This window comes from Mizuhopecten yessoensis, unplaced genomic scaffold (genome assembly GCF_002113885.1).
Source record: "Mizuhopecten yessoensis strain PY_sf001 unplaced genomic scaffold, ASM211388v2 scaffold2065, whole genome shotgun sequence".
NCBI classification, from domain to species: domain Eukaryota; kingdom Metazoa; phylum Mollusca; class Bivalvia; order Pectinida; family Pectinidae; genus Mizuhopecten; species Mizuhopecten yessoensis.
The window spans coordinates 708812-729937 of record NW_018404360.1 but is presented as its reverse complement, the minus strand read 5'-3'; the positions used below and the strand labels follow the sequence as shown (position 1 = coordinate 729937).

The window sequence follows — 21126 nt, the reverse complement described above, 5'->3', positions numbered from 1 at the left end:
AGGTAATCAAAGTCACCAAATTGTTTTAATCCTATAGGATACTACAAATCAAATTTTTAAACGCGTAAGTGATGTCTACTTTCATTTTGTGATATACCGCTCAGCTCCGGACCCCGCTCCATCTGTCTATATGATAATGAAGAAAGATGTATAAGCTTATTCCATATGTCTGCCCAAAGTGGGCCAAACAACTGCATTACATACCCAAGTACCGGATCCAGGTATAGATGCGTGCACGTGACATTGTTTATAAAGCGTCACATGCGCGTTTCAACAGGTTGGGCACAACGTTTACGGCGCGTATGGGTATATAACGCCCTTTTTTACTCAAAGTGTTTAAAAGAACTTTGTGTTTTTACTTCACTTTATTCCACATCTTTGTAATAAAATTGTCACTGCAAATGGGTAACTGTTACCCAAATGCAGGATTATTACCCACGATTGGGGCGTGGACAGATTTACCGAAATTCTATATGTCTATCTATATGTTATACTCCACAGAGACAAAAATGGCTTGCTTTCATGTTACTATTTTGTGCAAATTGACAGGTCCGATTTATTATTTTTATTACTGTATATGTCATCTCGGGTGCTTGATTTGGCTTTTCCCTTCTGTGCACGTCATGTTCCTCAGACTTGAGCAAGACTAATATACATTGGCTCAATGCACTGACATGATTTGGCATATATACATATGTAATTACAATAAATCAGAGGATAGCAGAACACTCTTTAAGCCACATTTTGAATGTAATATTTATTATAATGTAGTCGGGCCAGGTCTACACAACATAACAACCAAAAGTAGAAAAAGAAATGCAATTGCCAGACTAGGATTCGAACCGAGGACTCAGCACTCTAGACATACAATTTACCAATTAAGCTACCAGCTGGTTGCAAACAGTCAACCCAGTCCATGAGTTCCGATACGTTCCTCCCTCTGTTTTCTAATTAGTATTTGCCCCAAAAACACAACTTGCACCCCAGGTTCAGGTATCCCTGTAATTGCCAAACACTCACCCAGTGCTTAAATAATAGGTTGGCAAGCTCGCCGATTTTGTAACAGGAGAAAGAGAATTACAACGGCTTGACTGGAATTAGAACCTGGTACCTTCTGAACTTTTAGACGGTTATACCTGGTTACCGACAATCAAATCAGTCTAGTTCCGCTATAATTATGATAATATAATTCAAGGCTAAAAAGGGAATGTGAAACCATCACTCCATCAGGCAAATTTTCCACCCTGAACCGATATCAGCCCTCGCAACTCTGAGCCCTTGGGCAAATATCATAGCTGTCAACCAGCTCCCCCACACCTAGGTGATATGGATGTCTGGGATTGATACAGGGTAGGAATTGGACTTGGTCATGCATATTACCAGTAAGTACTGTATGGATATTGTAATTCTTGTGCTGTTGTTAAAGTAAAACCATTGTTCAATTTATTTTCCCAGCTTGCCAATCCAGAGACGCCAATACATAGATGGAGCTTACCAGGTGTTCCATCAAAGTTTAAAGTTTTTATAAAAAGGGATGACATGACAGGCAGCACACTATCTGGCAATAAAGTATGACTCATATTTGATAAAAATGTCCAGAACAATTGGCAATTATTTAATCACAACTCATATTTCAGAAGAATTAAACGTCCAGGATAATTGGAATATGCATATACAATGTACATGTATTACAATAGTGATTCCAAATATCTGAATTAATTTGATGAAAACATGCATTGTCTTTAAATCATCATTTACAAATGGGGCTTGTTCTATGAAACATTTTGAAAAAAAATATGAAAATAAAAATTATAAAATGAAAAGTTGAAATAGAAATGTAATTTTGAGTATTTTTCATTTTAACAAATACATCTTATACTCTTGTATGATAATTTCACCACAATATAACTTATTCTACTAAATAAAGAAACTGATTTCTTTACAGGTACGAAAACTAGAATTTTTGATGGCAGATGCTGTGGTCAGAGAATGTGGTCATGTGATCACTGGTGGCAGCGTACAATCTAATCACTGCAGAGCAACGGCTGTAGCTGCGAGGCAGTTACAAATACAACCCCACTTTCTAATAAGAACGGATGCACAGGTATAAAACAACTACAAGTACCCTATTTTATTGGTGAATAGTCCCTTGTTAAACACATTGGTTGGGTCTATGTGAAGATAAGCAATTTGCGTATTGTTGCACTTTATAGTGCAGAATGCTTACTGTATACCAGGAAACTTTCACTGAGTCACATATTCGTCCATTTCCGATAAAAACCATGATCTCCCAGTGTTAATTTCACATGTAGTTACCATATTTTGCATGTTGTGTACTAACATCCACTGTCATGATAAAGTTGCCCTCATATGAGAGGACGAAAAAGGCGAAATTTAAATTGAGGCAATCATTTCCCGGTATACAGGATTTTCAGATTATTACTAGGGTAATTTGGTATAACGCAAATTTTCCTGTTAACCTTTAAGGCTTTTAAAACTAGTCCATGTTATTCATATTTTTGTGAATTTTTTGTCCTTATATCATTGGAAAGAAATTACATTAAAAATTAACTATTAAGCTATTAAATTTCCACTTGTAAGGAAATCTCTGCATTTCTTAATTAAGTGTATAAATGTTTTAAAGTCCAGATAAACTACAAGGTACTGTCTCAAAGTAGTTCTAGTAGTTTGTATGTTGAATCCCTCGAGTCAAATGCTTCGGAAGTATAAAGATTTAAAGATATCTGTCTCACTGCAGGTGAAAAAACACTCGATATTAATGGTAAAATGATACCGTTGGAAGTACGGTCCAACTACAAACAGAACACAATCTATCTCCAGCACACACGCAGGCATACACACATAGGGAAATATTAGCAAGGTGGCTAGTAGTTAGTGCCTGATAAGGCAGCTCCTGCGAATTCCTCAAAAATTGTATTGATTAATGTATATACTTATTGTATTAATTGTATATCTATTTACTGTAAAGCGCTTTAGAGTGGCTTATGTTAGCTAGATAGGGCGCTATATCAAATGTTGTATATTTTTATTTTTTAGCTCACCTGGCCCAAAGGGCCAAGTGAGCTTATCCCATGGCGCAGCGTCCGTCAACTTTTTCCTTTAAAACGCTAATAGTCCTGAACGGCTCAGAGGATTTTGACCAAATTTGGTCTGGAGCATCATTGGCCAAAGGGTTCTCAGTTTTATATAAACGGAGGGTTATGGTCCCCCTGGGGGTAGAGGGGCGGGGCCAAATAGGAGGAAAATAGGTAAATCTTTAAAAATCTTCTTCTCAACCAATAGAAGGATTTTGACCAAATTTGTCCTAAAGCATCTTTGGACAAAGGAAACTCAAGTTTGTATAAATGGAGGGTGTGGCCCCTCTGGGGGCGGAGGGGCGGGGCCCAAGGCCAAATAGGGGAAAAAGAGGAAAACATCACAGATCCTTCTCCTTTTGTACCGATGAAGGGATTTTGACCAAATTTTGTCTGGAGCATCATTGGCCAAAGGGTTCTCAGTTTGTATAAACGGAGGGTATGGTCCCCCTGGGGGCAGAGGGGTGGGGCCAAATAGGCCCAGAGGGGCAAGTGAGCTTATCCCATGGCGAAAGGGTTCTCAGTTTTGTATAAACGGAGGGTATGGTCCCCCTGGGGGCAGAGGGGCGGGGGAAAATAGGGAAATCTTTAAAAATCTTCTTCTTCTCAACCAATTGAAGGATTTTGACCAAATTTGTCCTAGAGCATCTTTGGACAAAGGAGACTCAAGTTTGCATAAATAAAGGGTGTGGCCCATCTGTTGACTGAGGGTGTGGCCCCTCCGGTGGCGTAGGGGTGGGGCCCAATAGGGGAAATAGAGGACTTTTTTCTCCTACTATGCAAGTGAAGGGATTTAAACCAAATGCAGTCTGAAGCATGATTAGGGACAAAAGAATCAATTTTGCATAAACTGAGATGTGTGGGCCCCCTTCTAGGGGCAGATGGGTGGGGCCCATTAGGGGATATAGAGGAAAACATCAAAGATCGTTTTCCTTTTGTACCGATGAAGGGATTTTGACTAAATTTGGTCTGGAGCATCATTGGCCAAAGGGTTCTCAGTTTTTTTATAAACGAAGGATATGATCCCCCTGGGGGCAGAGGCGCGGGGCCAAATAGGGGTAAAATAGGTTAATCTTTAAAAATCTTCTTCTCAACCAATAGAAGGATTTTGACCAAATTTGTCCTAGAGCATCTTTTTCAACAGAGCCTCAAGTTTGTATAAACAGAGGGTGTGGCCCCTCTTGGAGCATAGGGGCGGGGCCCAATAGGGGAATTAGAGGATTTTTTTCTCTCCTACTTTACAAGTGAAGGGATTTAAACCAAATGCAGTCTGCAGCATAATTAGGGACAAAAGAATCAATTTTGTATAAACTAAGGTGTGTGGGCCCCCTTCTTTGGTGCAGATGGGTGGGGCCCATTAGGGGAAATAGAGGAAAACATTAAAGATCCTTCTCTTTTTGTACTGTTGAAGGAATTTTAACCAAACTTGTTCTAGAGAATCTTTGGGAAAAGGGAATTGAATATTTATAAATGGAGAGAGGGTTGACAGCTATGAGGGAGTCTCCCTCCTACTGAGAGAGGGTTGACAGCTATGATAATTGACTATAATCATCAAATATTGTGTTTTCCTGGTTTGTTGACCTGTAGGATCCATCAGAGATAGGAAGTAATGGTAACCTACTGTTGGATCGACTGTGCGGTGCTCACATCTATGCCATACCAAAGAAATCTCCATACGAAACAGAAATGAAGCCTCGCATGGAAAAGTTGGCCAAAAAGCTCAAGTAATATTGTTTCTTACTTCTGTTCATTTTAAAGTGGAATGCAGTGCAGCTACAGTGGCATTGCTAGTTGCAAGGAAAAGTGATTTGGTTGTAGCTTACTTGGATAATTTTGTATAAAGATATTTGTGGGCAATTTACATGTATGCCCCTTAGATACAATTGAGTGACTTCCTGACAGCTCAAGCCTCCGGAGAGAGAAGGGGTCAAGCCCCTACATCATTAGACAGTAGTACACAAGTTATACAAGGGGAAGGGGGTTCAAAATTGCCCCTCCTTTGATTTCAATTTTCTTTTGGTGAGGTGCAAACCTAAACCTTATCACAACAAAAACACCCATTAAAATTCAAATGAGTACTTGGCTCGTTTTTCGTAGATGCATAAAACTGAAATTCTCCCTAAAAGACGAATGTTGTCAAACTAACAATGCATTGAAGGATCATTTATGATGCAATCAAAACTAGGGATCAAATGCTACAGTATTCATGTAAAAATCCATTGCTATGGTTAGGTATAAGACAATTGCAGACAACTCAACAGCCAGAAGCCATCTCAAGCAATATCTTATAACCTTTGTATACTAAAAATATTTTGAAAATACATGGACTAGGTCATGAACTACCAGGGACAAAAATATCAATCCAAAATATATGGTGGAACATATTCAAAGAAGGGATCATATGACCATATGGTCTATACATCAGAACTCATGGCTATAGTCAAATCATTATGACTGCAAACTGACAGAAAAGAAGAAAATATTTGTTCCAGTTTGGATGGTATGATAATCAACAGAGAAGATGTTTTAAAAAGATTCGCTTGTTTTTACCTTTTCAAGATGGCCACCAAAACTTTCATTCTACTGCACAATCAGTCGTCAGATTCACAGACAACTTTCTTGTGATATCAATGAAATTCAGAGATTGTGTATTTGTTTGTTACTTTCTTTTTATTTATATTTTAAAGTTACACGCCCTTTTAACAGCTGATGACATTTACAGATAATATTTTGCAAGATGCAAGAGTATGAAATGTGTTTGATTGACGGATATGGAAAAAAAGGAAGAGAAAAATGATGCGAGGTTTTGAGTTTGTTTTCAAACTCTTAATTCTAGATATACAAGAAATCAACTTATTTCAAGCTTTGTCGGAACTTCTTAGCCCTGGGGTGCAGCTGTTCTGGATTTTGAAGATTACTATGATAGCCAAGATAATGAAGTATAATTGTATGAGCACATATTCCCATAGTTCTTTTACCAACTTGGCATTGGCAGTTAGTAATCTTTTATTGAATTACTATCATTTGGTGTCGTGCTGTACCCACTGACTCCAAACATTATATTTAGTCTGGCTCCTGTGTCTAGAACGAATCTGACAACAAATGAGTTCTTGAGAGTGCTGATACACCCATATGTCATTATCTACATCACCACTAAGCTGTTCACTGATATAGCCTGGAGCTAATGATAGCTGGTAGCTATAGGTGCCGCACGTTATAGTCTTCAAATATTCCAAATTAAGCTCTGGAAAACTGAATGAAGATGTATCCATCTTTACGAAATCTGACTTTGCTCTCTTTGAGAGAGCTGGTTCTGTGTTCACCCTCTAAGCCAAACAGTTTGTTTTTGTAAGTCGAAACTTCATCTGTCATGCGAGTTCTCTGTCTTTTCTGTCAGATTCTTGGTAAATTGGTTCCCGTATCCCATTGAGACATGCAGTCACAATCTTTAGCACTTCCTCAATTATATCAATAAAGCAATTTGATATTAGTACATGTTCTTACTGATGATTGCCTGGACAATTTTCACATCAAGTAGTTTTTCCCCAGTTTTGTTTGATGGGGATGAAGTCCTGTTAGTAAAAAGACTTTTAAGCTTATCATTCCAAGTGGATATCCGTCTTCCTGCCACTCCACAATCGCATCGTGAACAAAATTGGGGACCTAGAAGCAGACGATGTCGCGCGTCTAGTTTACGTCACGTGACAAGTAATTACTAAAGCTCCAAAATGAAATCGGACACGGAAATGGACCAAATTCACTACAATGTAGTTATTTGCTGTTTACGACTTTTTGTAATTAAAATTATGTGAAACACAACATTTTATTAGGTTTCCAATTTTCACCAACGGGATCTCGAAAAAAAAACAGACAAATAAAACAAATAAGTTAGATAACGTATTTCAACAAGGTCGCGTCTGTCTCCGGTTCCGAGTACTAGATATATCCGGCATTAGGCCGATCAAAAACCGTAAAATTTGAAGTTTTCTCATAACAAACATCGAAAGCCCGTATTGACATGTATTATGTAACGCAAAAGAAAACATTTTTTCATATTTTTCATTTCATTTTCATTGATAAATTCTGTAAAACGAGATAGCTGTGGCGGTCACATGATTTGACTTGGGTCACTTTCCCGTAAACGGACAAAACGGGTGAATTACATTTATATGTATTCAGTAAGGATGAAAAATGAATACGTTTAATGTCGTTTTAGATATGATAGAAGCTTAGAAATTGTGCTTTTTGAGCTCTTCTTGTCACATTTCTGTACGCATGGACTTGTGCGTTCGTTTTTCGCAGTTCAGATGCGGGCCGCCCGGACCATTTCACCCGGTTTACGTGAATGCAACCTTGATTTGGTGTAAACTCGGTACACTGACACTGTTCTCTCCTCTATTATAAGGTAAGTTCTCCTTCCTGTTCACTTGAATGTTGATAGCATTTGTGACTCTTGATTTATAAAGATATTTGCTGTCAATTTACCGATGTTTTATAAAAAAAAAATGGTCAATTGTCTGAATTAAGTTAGTTGTTTAGCGAACGCAGGCGATACGATGTCAGGTCTTGAGAGAAAGTGAATTTTGATGTTTTGTAGTGATGGCACATGGACCCTATTTCTTGTCAAACATGTTACATGGCTGTAGAATTCTAATCAAAGCAAACAATGATTATCATTGCTGAAGTATTTTAAAGTTCCGCTAAAGTTTCATAGCTAAAATGGTGCTGAATTCTTATCGAGTCAATGAGTGAAATAAAAAAATATCTAAGACTACAGTAATGCTACTGGAAATTGGGAAGATATATTTATATTGAATCACTGTTAAAATTTTACCAATTTGTTTGAGGTTGTAATCACCGATAGTTTATGTAATCACCGATAGTTTATGTAAGGTTGGTTTGTTATAGTTCCAATAAAAAATATGATTCCATTATAGAATACTGTGCATTATATTAGTGTTAAATGTTTGATTTATGTTTACTATTATGTGATTTGACTTGTGTCCTGCCTTGATTAAACATGTAAACTGACACTCATCTATTATAGGCATACGCTCCAATAAACAAAGAAATGACTATTGTCGTTAATGTTCCGATTTTCGGTGTTTACAGTGGCAGGAGATCTAGAGAGACGGCGACCCAGAAGACATGTTTGGGTGGTGACAGACATGTTTGGGTGGGGTGGTGACAGACATGTTTGGGTGGTGACAGACATGTTTGGGTGGTGACAGACATGTACGTTTTGTCAAAGGAGAGAGAAATCTTTATTGTATTTCACTTCTGAACTTTTTTTTCACTTAAATTATTTATTCATTGATCATGAGTGGTAAGACAGTGTTTACCCCCTAATGATATACTTTTAAAGAATGATACAAGTGAAGACAATAATGGATTCCAATAAGCGAGGTCCTTACGGCGGTGAGTCAAGAACTTCGAAGTGGAGAAAACAGCAGTTGGATATTGGAAATGATCTTTTAAAATCAAATCATATCAATGTAGATGTTGATGAAAACGAATTGGAGGAAACAGTGGAAAACGATTTCATGTCCAAACTGCTCTGCCACATCTGTGAAGCATTGTATCACCATACCCCTCAAGAATCAGCTGGAAACAATTTTAAAAAGTATGTTCTTCTTCTTCTTATTTTTTGAAATATTTCTGGTTTAGTAACAGTTGGAGATGTCTAAAACAGTCTTAGTATTTATACCACCCCCACCCCACAATGGCGTACCGGTATACCTGAAATAATGATTTCTGTTCATCGGTCTATAGAAACATATCTTTTACGGCCACCCAACCTATCCTTTTTTTTAAACGCAACTTTTCTCAAACAATATGGTTGCTATGGTAACCAATCATGGGCATTTTCTTTGTTAAACTTAGATATTTGACAATGTCCTGGTCAGAATCCATAATAGTGCTGACAAGTTTATGTCATTAGCTGTATATTACTCATCACATGACAAGTAAATGTTGATAAGTCATTGAACTGTACACAGATGCAGTGGAAAACACAGTAAAATTGCTAGAATATCATCTAATTTTTTTTGCGAAATGTGAATGGACAGGAAGATAATTTTTATCTTTTACTTCAATTTTGTAGAACCAGGAGTGCTTGACATTATCAGAAAAAGCAAAATACAACCAAGTCAACAGGCACCAGGTATGACCAACAGGTATGACCAACAGGTATGACCAACAGGTATGACCAACAGGCACCAGGTATGACCAACAGGTATGACCAACAGGCACCAGGTATGACCAACAGGTATGACCAACAGGCACCAGGTATGACCAACAGGTATGACCAACCGGCACCAGGTATGACCAACAGGTATGACCAACCGGCACCAGGTATGACCAACCGGCACCAGGTATGACCAACAGGCACCAGGTATGACCAACAGGCATCAGGTATGACCAACATAGGAGAGTTATATGATGGAGCTGTTTACAAACAACACTTTGACAACTTTGGATACTTCTATGGCACAAAAGATGAAAAGAGAGACTTTCAATTGCATATATCTTTGCAAATAAATACTGATGGGGTCGCAGTATTCAAATCTTCTAGATATAGAGTTTGCATGCCCGTTGTATGCTGTAATAAATGAACTACCACCAAGTGAAAGGTAAATGGTCCAGTTGAGATTTAAGGAGAATGAAGTTAAGTTTTCAAGCAAAATTTCCATGTCATCATTTATGTGTGTTAAGTTTCTACATGATGCCTATTTATAGAAAGTGGGCTTTTCAAATAGCCTGTTATTTGTAATTCTGTCTGTAAACTATTCTATCGCTATTTCTTGTGAAGTACAGAATAGGCCTTTCTCAATTATTTTTAGCTCACCTGGCCCGAAGGGCCAAGTGAGCTTATGGCATGGTGCGGCGTCCGTCGTCCGTCCGGCGTCCGTCCGGCGTCAACTTTTTACTTTAAACAATTTCTTCTCAGTAACCAAAAGGCTTAGGGTGATGATATTGCCCAGAAGCATGCTGGGATGAAGGGCTACCAAGTTTGTTCAAATAAATGACCTTCATCAATTTTCATGGTCACAGGGGTCAAATATGTTAAAACCTGTAAACAACTTCTTCTGAATAACCAAGAGGCCTAGGGTGATGATATTTGGCCAGAAGCATGCTGGGATGAAGGGCTACCAAGTTTGTTCAAATAAATGACCTTCATCAATTTTCAAGGTCACAGGGGTCAGATATGTTTAAAACCTTGAAACGACTTCTTCTGAATAACAGAGAGGCTGGGATGAAGTGCTACCAAGTTTGTTCAAATGAATGACCTTTGCCCATTTTTTCTGAATTACTTTAAACTTTAAGTCGAGACGCTGATATTTTGCCTGTAGCTTTATTTTAGTCCTCTTTTAAAGTTACAATTGTTAGATTAATACCAGGTGAGCGATGCAGGCCCATTGGGCCTCTTGTATTCAAGGTCACAGGGGTCAAATATGTTTAAAACCTTTAAACAACTTCTTCTGAATAACCAAAATGCCCAGGGTAATGATATTTGGCCAGTAGCATGCTGAGATAAAGGGCTACAAAGTTTGTTCAAATGAATGACCTTCATCTATATTCAAGGTCACAGAGGTCAAATATGTGAAAAACATTCAACAACTTATTCTGCCTGTAGCTTTATTTCAGATCACTTTTAAGGTTACAAGTGTGAGTTTTATACCAGGTGAGCGATGCAGGCCCATTGGGCCTCTTGTATTTTAGTCCACTTTTAAGTTTACAAGTGTGAGATTAATACCAGGTGAGCAATGCAGGCCCATTGGGCCTCTTGTTATTTGTATATATTTGTGGTTGGCATATACCAGGTAGCAATTTTTCTTTTCTTTATAAATTTCAGGTTTACAAGAGAATACCGTGTATTTCTAGGAATTTGGTTTGGGAATCAGAAACCGAACATCAAACTGCTTTTCGGATCATTTTTTAAAGAGTTTGATTCCTTTTTTAAAGGTATGTGTACATTGGTTACATCGTAGATGCCAATAAATTCTGACGAGTTGTGCTTTTAACCCACCATGAACAATTTTCCTTACCAATAGTTTGTCAAGCAACTTTGTAAGGTATGTGCCATATCCTGGTCCCAGTTTTATTCTAGACCAGGCAATGATGGGTAGGGCAATGATGGGTAGGGCAATGATGGGTAGGGCAAAGATGGGTAGGGCAAAGATGGGTAGGGCAATGATGGGTAGGATCATGATGGGTAGGGCAATGATGGGTAGGGCAATGATGGGTAGGATCATGATGAGTAGGGCAATGATGGGTAGGGCAATGATGGTAGGGCAATGATGGGTAGGATCATGATGGGTAGGGCAATGATGGGTAGGATCATGGTATATCTTGTGCTGTCTATCCGTCCGTCCACTTTTTCTTGTTGACACTTTTATTTGTAGATTGATTTTAATGAAACTTGCAGCAAATATTATATACTAAAAAAGCTTGAATGAGGTAGCATTACAGTATTTTATGGGTTACAGTGAATATTGTTAGAGCTATGCCCCTTTGTTATCAATTGGCAAATAATTGGGCATTATGAACAAATTCAAGAAATTTTTGCTATTGTTTGGCATGGGGTGGACGTGTAACGTAATAACTCGCAATTTTACCACAAGTTACAGTTAACTATAGTTCATAAACTGGTATTTGAAAACTAGATTTTTAGCCCACTATCAGCAAATGGTAGGCTATTCCATCTGTCCTTAAACCACTTCTGTTATCGCTATTTCTTGAGAAGTACTAGACAGACAGATCTTTCTCAAATTCCATATGCTTGGTCCCTTTGTTATGCCCGTTTGATTTTGGGACTGATCTGGAGAAAAAATAACAGACGGCACCATCTTGGATTTGAACAATGAAAGTTTGCTATGGCTATTTCTTGAAGTACTGAATGTATCTTGCTCAAATTTCGTATGTAGGTTCCTTTTAATCCATTCTTATGCCTATTTGATTTTGGAACTAATCAAAAAACAAAATGGCTGATAGGCGACCATGTTAGATTTTGATAGTTGAAGATTATCATTGCTAATTTAAAGTTACTACAGCGCCGCAAATAGTACTTAATTACTACTGATTATAAACAGTAATCGACCATGAAGATGACCATATTTCATCCGTTGTAGCCCGCCTTCCGTAAACCGTTTAATATAAAACTTTAAAGTTCCACCAGAATTGGCAGATGAAGAAACAGATGAAGTGTTAGTTTCTATTCGCATAAATGCTTCCAAATGCTTGCATGATTATAGAAAAACTCAAGTGAAATGTATGCAATAGAAAAGTCAGCTATGTATGTAAAAGAAAAGTCAGCCATATAATTATTTTACTTCTGTTTTATCAGCATTCATTTTGACACTGAAGCTATAACCGTAGGAGCGATCCTCCTTAGCTGTATAGCGGATGCACCAGCAAGATGCTTGATGATGGACTTCGTTAAATTCAATGGAAAATTTGGATGTCCCTGTTGTTACTCCCAAGGGGAAACATTTGCCATATCAGCCACTGCAAATTCACATATATATCCTTTTCAGAGAATGATAGTGGACATGATAAAATCAGAACGTCGGAGGAGACAAAACATCTTGCTCAAACAGTTGAAGAGAATTATTTACATGGAAGGCGAAGGGATCCAGTGCCTGAAATGGGAGTGAAAAGGCTGGCATTCCTATCTTCATTTCCAAACTTTGACCTAATTAAGGGAACTGGCATCGACTATATGCACTGTATTTTATTGGGTGTGCTGGAAATGATTATTGGTCTATGGATCGATTTGGATCACAAAGATAAGCCCTGATCAATTCGTCATCAATTGGTGTTCTTTATGAAAGAATTCACAAAATCCGTCCACATTGTTTGATTTCCAGACTACCCAGAAATATAGATGAATTAAGTGACTGGAAGGCATCTGAATACAGGACGTTCCTGTTATATTATTCATTGCCACTTCTAGAAGATGTACTTCCCCCCATTTATTATGAACATTATAGTAATCTTGTGAAAGGTACATTTCTCCTTTTAAGACATCAATTTCTCAGGTTGATTTACGTATGGCTATATTCTGATTTACGTAGGGCTATATTCTGATTTACGTAGGGCTATATTCTGATTTACGTAGGGCTATGTTCTGATTTACGTATGGCTATAGTCTGATTTACGTAGGGCTATAGTCTGATTTACGTAGGGCTATGTTCTGATTTACGTAGGGCTATGTTCTGATAGATATGTTTAATGTTCATTGTCTTTTACATTTATGTTTAAAAGTAGAAGAGTTGGGGCCTCTGTGGACTCAGTCATGTTTTATTTTTGAAGGTCTTAATGGGGATTTACGAAATCAGTTCCATAGAACTCCGCAGATTGACCTTCACATTGGAACAGCTGTCTGTGTACAAAACAAAATTCCAGAGCTTGTAGAAAAGCTAGATGATGGTGCTGTGAAAGTGTTTTACCTAAGAATGACAGCTGGAGTCAAAAATAAGTCTGACCGTACAAAAATAGGACGAGATACTTTTGTAGTGTGTTCCAAAACATTATATATTCCTGAGCAGACAGAAAGAATATTTCTAGAAAAAGTGTTGGGGGAGATTGCAGAATATCATGTGTTTTACTGAAAAATAAAATCATGTTGTACAGTGAAGAATATAAACCTGTCAAGGAAAGAAATTCTTACACTTTCAGATGTGGAAATGGCATGTACTGTCAAGTAATATATTTTGTGCAGTGTACAACTGACTATGGGTACAAATTTGCTGCCATTGTAAGAAATCTCTGTGTACGTAATGCAAAAACAAATATTGCTGAAGTGTCTGTTGGTTTAACTAAAGTAATGCTCATTGACGAGATCTATGAACCAAACCTCCTTGAGAAGGATTGACTTATCAATGTGCAGGCTTCAACTGTGTTATAGTGCAATGTGCTATGTGAATTAATGAAAAGTTATCATGTAAGGAGCCTTAGGTGAGCTTAAATGAAAATTTTGTGAGAAATTTCATCAGTTTTTGTATTGTTTTGTACTAAAGTGTTTGGTATTGTATTGGTATTGTATTGTATTGTGTTGTATTGTATTGTATTGTTTTGTATTATGTTGGTATTAATTGTATTTTGTTGTATTGTATTGTGTTGTATTGTGTTGGTATTGTTTTGTATTCTATTGGATTGTACTGTATTGATTGTATTGTATTGTTTTGAAATGTTTTGTACTGAACTGTTTGGAATTGTATTGGTATTGATTGTGTTGTATTGTATTGGTATTGATTGTATTGTATTGTATTGTGTTGTATTATGTTGGTATTAATTGTATTGTGTTGTATTGTATTGTGTTGTATTGTATTGTATTGTGTTGTATTGTATTGTATTGTTTTGTATTATGTTGGTATTAATTGTATTGTGTTGTATTGTATTGTGTTGTATTGTATTGTTTTGGATTGTACTGTATTGACTGTATTGTATTGTTTTGTATTGTATTGGATTGTACTGTATTGATTGTATTGTATTGTCTTGAAATGTTTTGTACTGAACTGTTTGGAATTGTATTGGTATTGATTGTGTTGTATTGTATTGGTATTGATTGTATTGTATTGTGTTGTGTTGTATTGTATTGTATTATGTTGGTATTAATTGTATTGTGTTGTATTGTATTGTGTTGTATTGTATTGTATTGTATTGTACTGGATTGTACTGTTTTGATTGTACTGTATTGATTGGTATTGTGTTGTATTGTATTGGTATTGATTGTATTATTAGTTAAACAGATTTTTGGCAGGGTATACGGGATGGTATGACCCTAAAGGGTTTCGTATTTCCTGAGGCCGATAGGCCGAAGGAAATAGAAAATCCTGTAGGGTCATACCATTCCTTATACCCTGCCAAAAATCTGTGTAACAAATTTATTACCCCTTTGAGTCTTTTATATTGGTTTTGTACAGTTCTCCGTCAACTTTTCTGTTGTCAAGATAAAAATGGCACAGTACCTCATTTAGTTTCGTTTTATCAAATTGCTCGAACTGTTCTCCCTGATTCTTTTCTTTTAAATACGTCCTCAGCATGTTTGCCACTCGTCTGTTAGACTTTTGCGTGTTTTGTGGTACATAGTTTGCCCTTTTGGTGAGTATTTCCTCATCAGTATGCGAAGTGAAACGTTTTGCAATTTTGTAAACAGCGAAGCAGACCACGAATGCGAGTTGTCTCCCGTTGCCCCGCTGCAAGATACAAAGACACGTGACCCGTATACCCCTTGTAAAATCACATGATTCCACCGTATTACTGCTGAGAATCATGTGACATGACCGTATACCCCCTGAGATTTTCGTATACCCCCTGAGATTTACGAATGCGGTTTGGTACACTGTAGTTTCTAACCAATCAGATTCCTAGATTTTTCTCAAAGGGGTAATAATGTGTTGTATTGTATTGTTTTGTACTGTATTGATTGTTTTGTATTGTTTTGTACTGAACTGTTTGGTATTGTATTGGTATTGATTGTATTGTGTTGTATTGTACTATGTTGTATTGTATTGTATTATGTTGTGTTGTGTTGTATTGTATTGGATTGTCCTGTATTTATTGTTTTGTATTGTTTTGTACTGAACTGTTTGGTATTGTATTGTATTGTGTTGTATTGTATTATATTGTATTGTGTTGTATTGTATTGTATTATGTTGTATTGTGTTGTATTGTATTGAATTGTACTGTTTGTTATTGTTTTGTATTGTTTTGTACTGAACTGTTTGGTATTTATTAGCTCACCGAAGGACCAAGGTGAGCTTATGCGATACCGTGGCGTCCGTCGTCCATCATCTGTCCGTCCGTCCGTCGTCTGTACGACTTCTTCTTCTTAACCACTGATTGGAATTAGCTTATTCTTAACCACTGATTGGAATTTGACTAAATTTGACTGGAAGCATCCTAGGTGGTGGGGATTCAAAATTGTACAAATGGTTGGGCTGCCCCCCCAGGGGGCTGAGGGGCGCAGCCAAAAGGGGTCAATTTGGCTATATTGCTTTAAGCGACTTTTTCTCTGGAACTAAGAGATGGATATCAACCATATTTGACTGGAAGCATCTCTAGGTGGTGGGGATTCAACATTGTACAAATGATAGGGCTGACTCCCCAGGGGGCTTAGAGGCGCGGCCAAAAGGGGTCAATTTGGCTATATTGCTTTAAGCGACTTTTTCTCTGGAACTAAGAGATGGATATCAACCATATTTGACAGGAAGCATCTCTAGGTGGTGGGGATTCAAAATTGTATAAATGGTAGGGCTGACCCCCCAGGGGGCTGAGGGGCAGGGCCAAAAGCAGGCAATTTGGCTATATTGCTTTAAGCGACTTTTTCTCTGGAACTAAGAGATGGATATCAACCATATTTGACTGGAAGTATCCCTAGGTGGTGGGGATTCTAAATTGTACAAATAGTGGAGCTGACCCCCCAGGGGGCTGAGGGGCGAGGCCAATTTGTCTATATTGCTATAAACGACTTATTCTGTAGAAATGGATATCGACCATATTTGGTCGGAAGCATTCATGGGAGGTAGGGATTCAAAATTGTACAAATTTTGTTGCTGACCCCCTAAGGGGTTGGGCCAAAAAAAGTTTATTATTTGGAAATGGTTGAGATCCCCACTGTATAACCTTATATATACAATATCTGAGTATAAAGAGAAGAATGCACAGTTGCTTCCAGGATTGCTCTAGGGTCTGGCCCCACCCTTGGAGACATAGTCCCTTGGTCATAAATTTGAAACGGTTGAGATCCCCTCCCCAAAACTATAAATACAAAGCCGGGCATAAAGAGACGAATGCAGTCATGATATTAGAATAGACCCTGGAGTGTGACCGAACCCCTAGGGACCTAGTTTCTTAGTCACAGCTTGGAAACAGTTGAGATCCCCACCCAAAAACCATATATACAATTGCTGAGTATAAAGAAATGATTGCACATATGCTTCCAGGATGGCCTTGGGGTCTGCCCCAGCCTTGGAGACTTAACCCCTGGGTCATAACTTCAAAATGGTTAAGATCCCCACCCCAAAACTATATATACAATTGTTGGGCATAAAGAGATTAATGCAGTCATGATATTAGAATGGATCCCAGGGTCTGCCTCACCTTTGCAGACTTAACCCCTGGGTCATAACTTTGAAACGGTTTAGATCCCCACCCCAAAACTATAAATACAAATGCTGGGCAAAAAGAGACGAATGTAGTCATGATATTAGATTTGATCTTGGGGTCTGGCCACAACCTATGGACCTAGTTTCTGTCAGTCACAGCTTGGAAACAGTTGAGATTCCCACCCCATAACCATACATAAAATTGCTGGGCATGAAAAATTTAATACAGATATGCTACAAGGATTGGCCTTGGGGTCTGGCATATTCCCTTGGATCTCATTTGGAGAATATTTTGCCATGATTGCTTAGATATCCAGGTCAAACTGGGCCTCTTGTTGTATTGTGTTGTATTATATTGTATTGTATTCACAGGGAAGAGACAGGTGAGGAGTCCTATCTGATGCCTGTTGGGGGATCCAGCTCCGTTGGTTTATTTGGCTACATCACAGTGTTTGAAGAATTGATTTCTCAGGTACTCATTGTACTATAGTCAGATAATCTTGTTATTGATGTCTGGACCTCTGTGCAATCACTGGTGGGAGAATTAATTGAGATGCAATTCTTATTTTAAACAGTTACTCAAAACTCTTGATAGTAAGCCTAATTTGAAAATAGGCTGGCTTGAAAATTTGCATTGGATTACAGGTAGAAGCTATTTTATCCCTGTCAGCTTAATCAAGTTTTACATGTAACTTCTGTATACCTGGAACTTTTCACCCTTCACATTTAATCACTATGTATATTATGTTGTTTACAAATGTTTGCTCTACTGATAAATTTGTCCTCATTACCAAGGGCCTAAAAGCTGAAAATTAAACTGCAGAACAATTTCCAAGTATACAATATCAATTTATATGATTATTACTGCTTTGCAGCAAAAACAAAATTCATTAAAAATTACAGTTTAACAGGTTTTTCAGGTCATCTGAGCTTTGCTCAAGTGACCTTTTCTGATCGCTTTCCATCTGTCATCGTCCCTTGTGCCTAAACATTTTTAGCTCACATGGTCTGAAATCCTTCTTCTTCTGTAGGAATGAAAGGATTTGTTCCATATTTTGTCTGAAGCAACCTTGGGTGAAGGGGAACCAATTTTGTATAAACCGTGGGTCTGGCCCCCAGAGGCCTGAGAGGCGGGGCCCAATAGAGGAAACACAGCAAATTATTCTTTAAAATCCTTCTTCTTCTGTAGTAATGAAAGGATTTGGTCCATATTTGGTGTGGAACATCCATGGATAAAGGGGAACCAATTTTGTATAAACGATGGGTCTGGCCCCCCTGGGGGCTGAGGGGCGGGGCTCAATAGGGGAAACATAGCAAATTCGTTAAAATCCTTCTTCTTCTGTAGGAATAAAAGGATTTGTTCTGAAGCATCCTTGGTTGAAGGGGAACCAATTTTGTATAAACCGTGGGTCTGGCCACCCAGGGGCCTGAGAGGCGGGGCGAAATAGGGGAAACATAGCAAATTATTCTTTTAAATCCTTCTCCTTCTGTAGGAATGATAGGATTTGGTCAATATTTGATGTGGAACATCCATGGGTAAAGGGGAACCAATTTTGCATAAACGGTGGGTCTGGCCCCCCTGGGGGCTGAGGGGCGGGGCCCAATAGGGGAAATATAGCAAATTCTTTAAAATCCTTCTTCTTCTGTAGGAATAACAGGATTTATTCTGAAGCATCCTTGGGAGAAGGGGAACCAATCTTGTATAAGCCATTGGTGTGGCCCCCCAGGGGCCTGAGGGGCGGGGGCAAATAGGGGAAACATAGCAAATTATTCTTTAAAATCCTTCTTCTTCCGTAGGAATAAAAGCAGTTGGTCCATATTTAGTGTCAAGCATCCTTGGGTAAAGGGGAACCAATTTTGTATAAACGGTGGGTGTGGCCCCCCTGGGGGCTGAGGGGCGGGGCCTAATAGGGGAAATATAGCAAATTCTTTAAAATCCCTCTTCTTCTGTAGGAATAAAAGGATTTGTTCTGAAGCATCCTTGGGTGAAGGGGAACCAATCTTGTATCAACCGTGGGTCTGGCCCCCCAGAGGCCTGAGAGGCGGGGCCCAATAGAGGAAACACAGCAAATTATTCTTTAAAATCCTTCTTCTGTAGGAATGAAAGGATTTGGTCCATATTTGGTGTGGAACATCCATGGATAAAGGGGAACCAATTGTGTATAAACGATGGGTCTGGCCCCCCTGGGGGCTGAGAGGCGGGGCTCAATAGGGGAAACATAGCAAATTCTTTAAAATCCTTCTTCTTCTGTAGGAATAACAGGATTTATTCTGAAGCATCCTTGGGAGAAGGGGAACCAATCTTGTATAAGTCATTGGTGTGGCCCCCCAGGGGCCTGAGGGGCGGGGGCAAATAGGGGAAACATAGCAAATTATTCTTTAAAATCCTTCTTTTTCCGTAGGAATAAAAGCAGTTGGTCCATATTTAGTGTCAAGCATCCTTGGGTAAAGTGGAACCAATTTTGTATAAACGGTGGGTGTGGCCCCCCCTGGGGGCTGAGGGGCGGGGCCTAATAGGGGAAATATAGCAAATTCTTTAAAATCCTTCTTCTGTAGGAATGAAAGGATTTGTTCCATATTTGGTCTGAAGCAACCTTGGGAACCAATTTTGTATAAACTATGGGTGTGGCCCCTAAGGGGCCTGAGGGGCGGGGCCCAATAGGGGAAACATAGCAAATTATTCTTTAAAATCCTTCTGCTTCTGTAGGAATGAAAGGATTTGGTCCATATTTTGTGTAGAACATCCATGGGTAAAGGGGAACCAATTTTGTATAAACGATGGGTCTGGCCCCCCTGGGGGCTGAGGGGCGGGGCCCAATAGGGGAAAATAGCAAATTCTTTAAAATCCTTCTTCTTCTGTAGGAATAAAAGGATTTGTTCTGAAGCATCCTTGGGTGAAGGGGACCCAATTTTGTATAAACCGTGGGTCTGGCCCCGAGGGCGTAAAAGCTGAAAATTAAACTGCAGAACAATTTCCAAGTATACAATATCAATTTATATGATTATTACTGGTTTGCAGCAAAAACAAAATTCATTAAAAATTACAGTTTAACAGGTTTTTCAGGTCATCTGAGCCTTGCTTAAGTGACCTATTCTGATTGCTTTCCATCTGTCGTCGTCTGTTGTGCGTTAACATTTTTAGCCCATCATCATCTGATGGTGGGCTATTCAAATCACCCTGCGTCGGTGGTCCGTCGTCCGTCGTCCGTCCGTAAACAATTCTTGTTATTGGTATTTCTCAAGAAGTACCGGAGGGATCTTTCTCAAATTTTATATGCAGGTTCCCCTTGGTCCTTAGCTGTGCAGGGCAACTTTTGAGACTGATCGGATAAACAACATGGCAGACAGGCAGCCATCTTTGAATTTGATATTGAAAGTTTGTTATCGCTATTTCTCGGGAAGTACCAGAGGGATCTTTCTCAAATTTTATATGTAGGTTCCCCTTGGTCCTAAGCTGTGCAGGGCAATTTTTATGAGACTGATCGGATAAACAACATGGCCCACAGGCAGCCATCTTTGATTTTGATAGTGAAAGTTTGTTACCGCTATTTCTTAAGAAGTACCAGAGGGATCTTTCTCAAATTTTATATGTAGGTTCCCCTTGGTCCTTAGCTGTGCAGGGCAATTTTAGAGACTGATCGGATAAACAACATGGCCGACAGGTAGCCATCTTGGATTTTGATAGTGTGGGTTTGTTACCGCTATTTCTCCGGGAGAACTAGAGGGATCTTTCTTAAATTTTATATGTAGGTTCCCCTTGGTTCTAGCTGTGCAGGGCAATTTTAGAGACTGATCGGATAAACAACATGGCAGACAGGCAGCCATCTTTGATTTTGATATTGAAAGTTTGTTATCGCTATTTCTCGGGAAGTACGGGAGGGATCTTTCTCAAATTTTATATGTAGGTTCCCCCTGGTCCT

The 21126-nt window shown here is 38.6% G+C and overlaps 1 protein-coding gene across 1 annotated transcript in view; it reads left to right on the top strand.

The window, feature by feature from the left end:
* Nucleotides 1–79: 79 nt before the first annotated feature.
* LOC110444972 (bifunctional D-cysteine desulfhydrase/1-aminocyclopropane-1-carboxylate deaminase, mitochondrial-like) overlaps nt 80–21126 on the top strand; it is a 40667-nt gene continuing 19620 nt past the window's right edge. The window contains exons 1-5 of the mRNA XM_021489336.1: nt 80–221; nt 1456–1569; nt 1946–2104; nt 4683–4819; nt 17579–17678. Coding sequence (XP_021345011.1) covers nt 147–221; nt 1456–1569; nt 1946–2104; nt 4683–4819; nt 17579–17678 — 585 coding nt within the window. The 5' untranslated portion in view covers nt 80–146. The remainder of the gene's footprint in view (nt 222–1455; nt 1570–1945; nt 2105–4682; nt 4820–17578; nt 17679–21126) is intronic.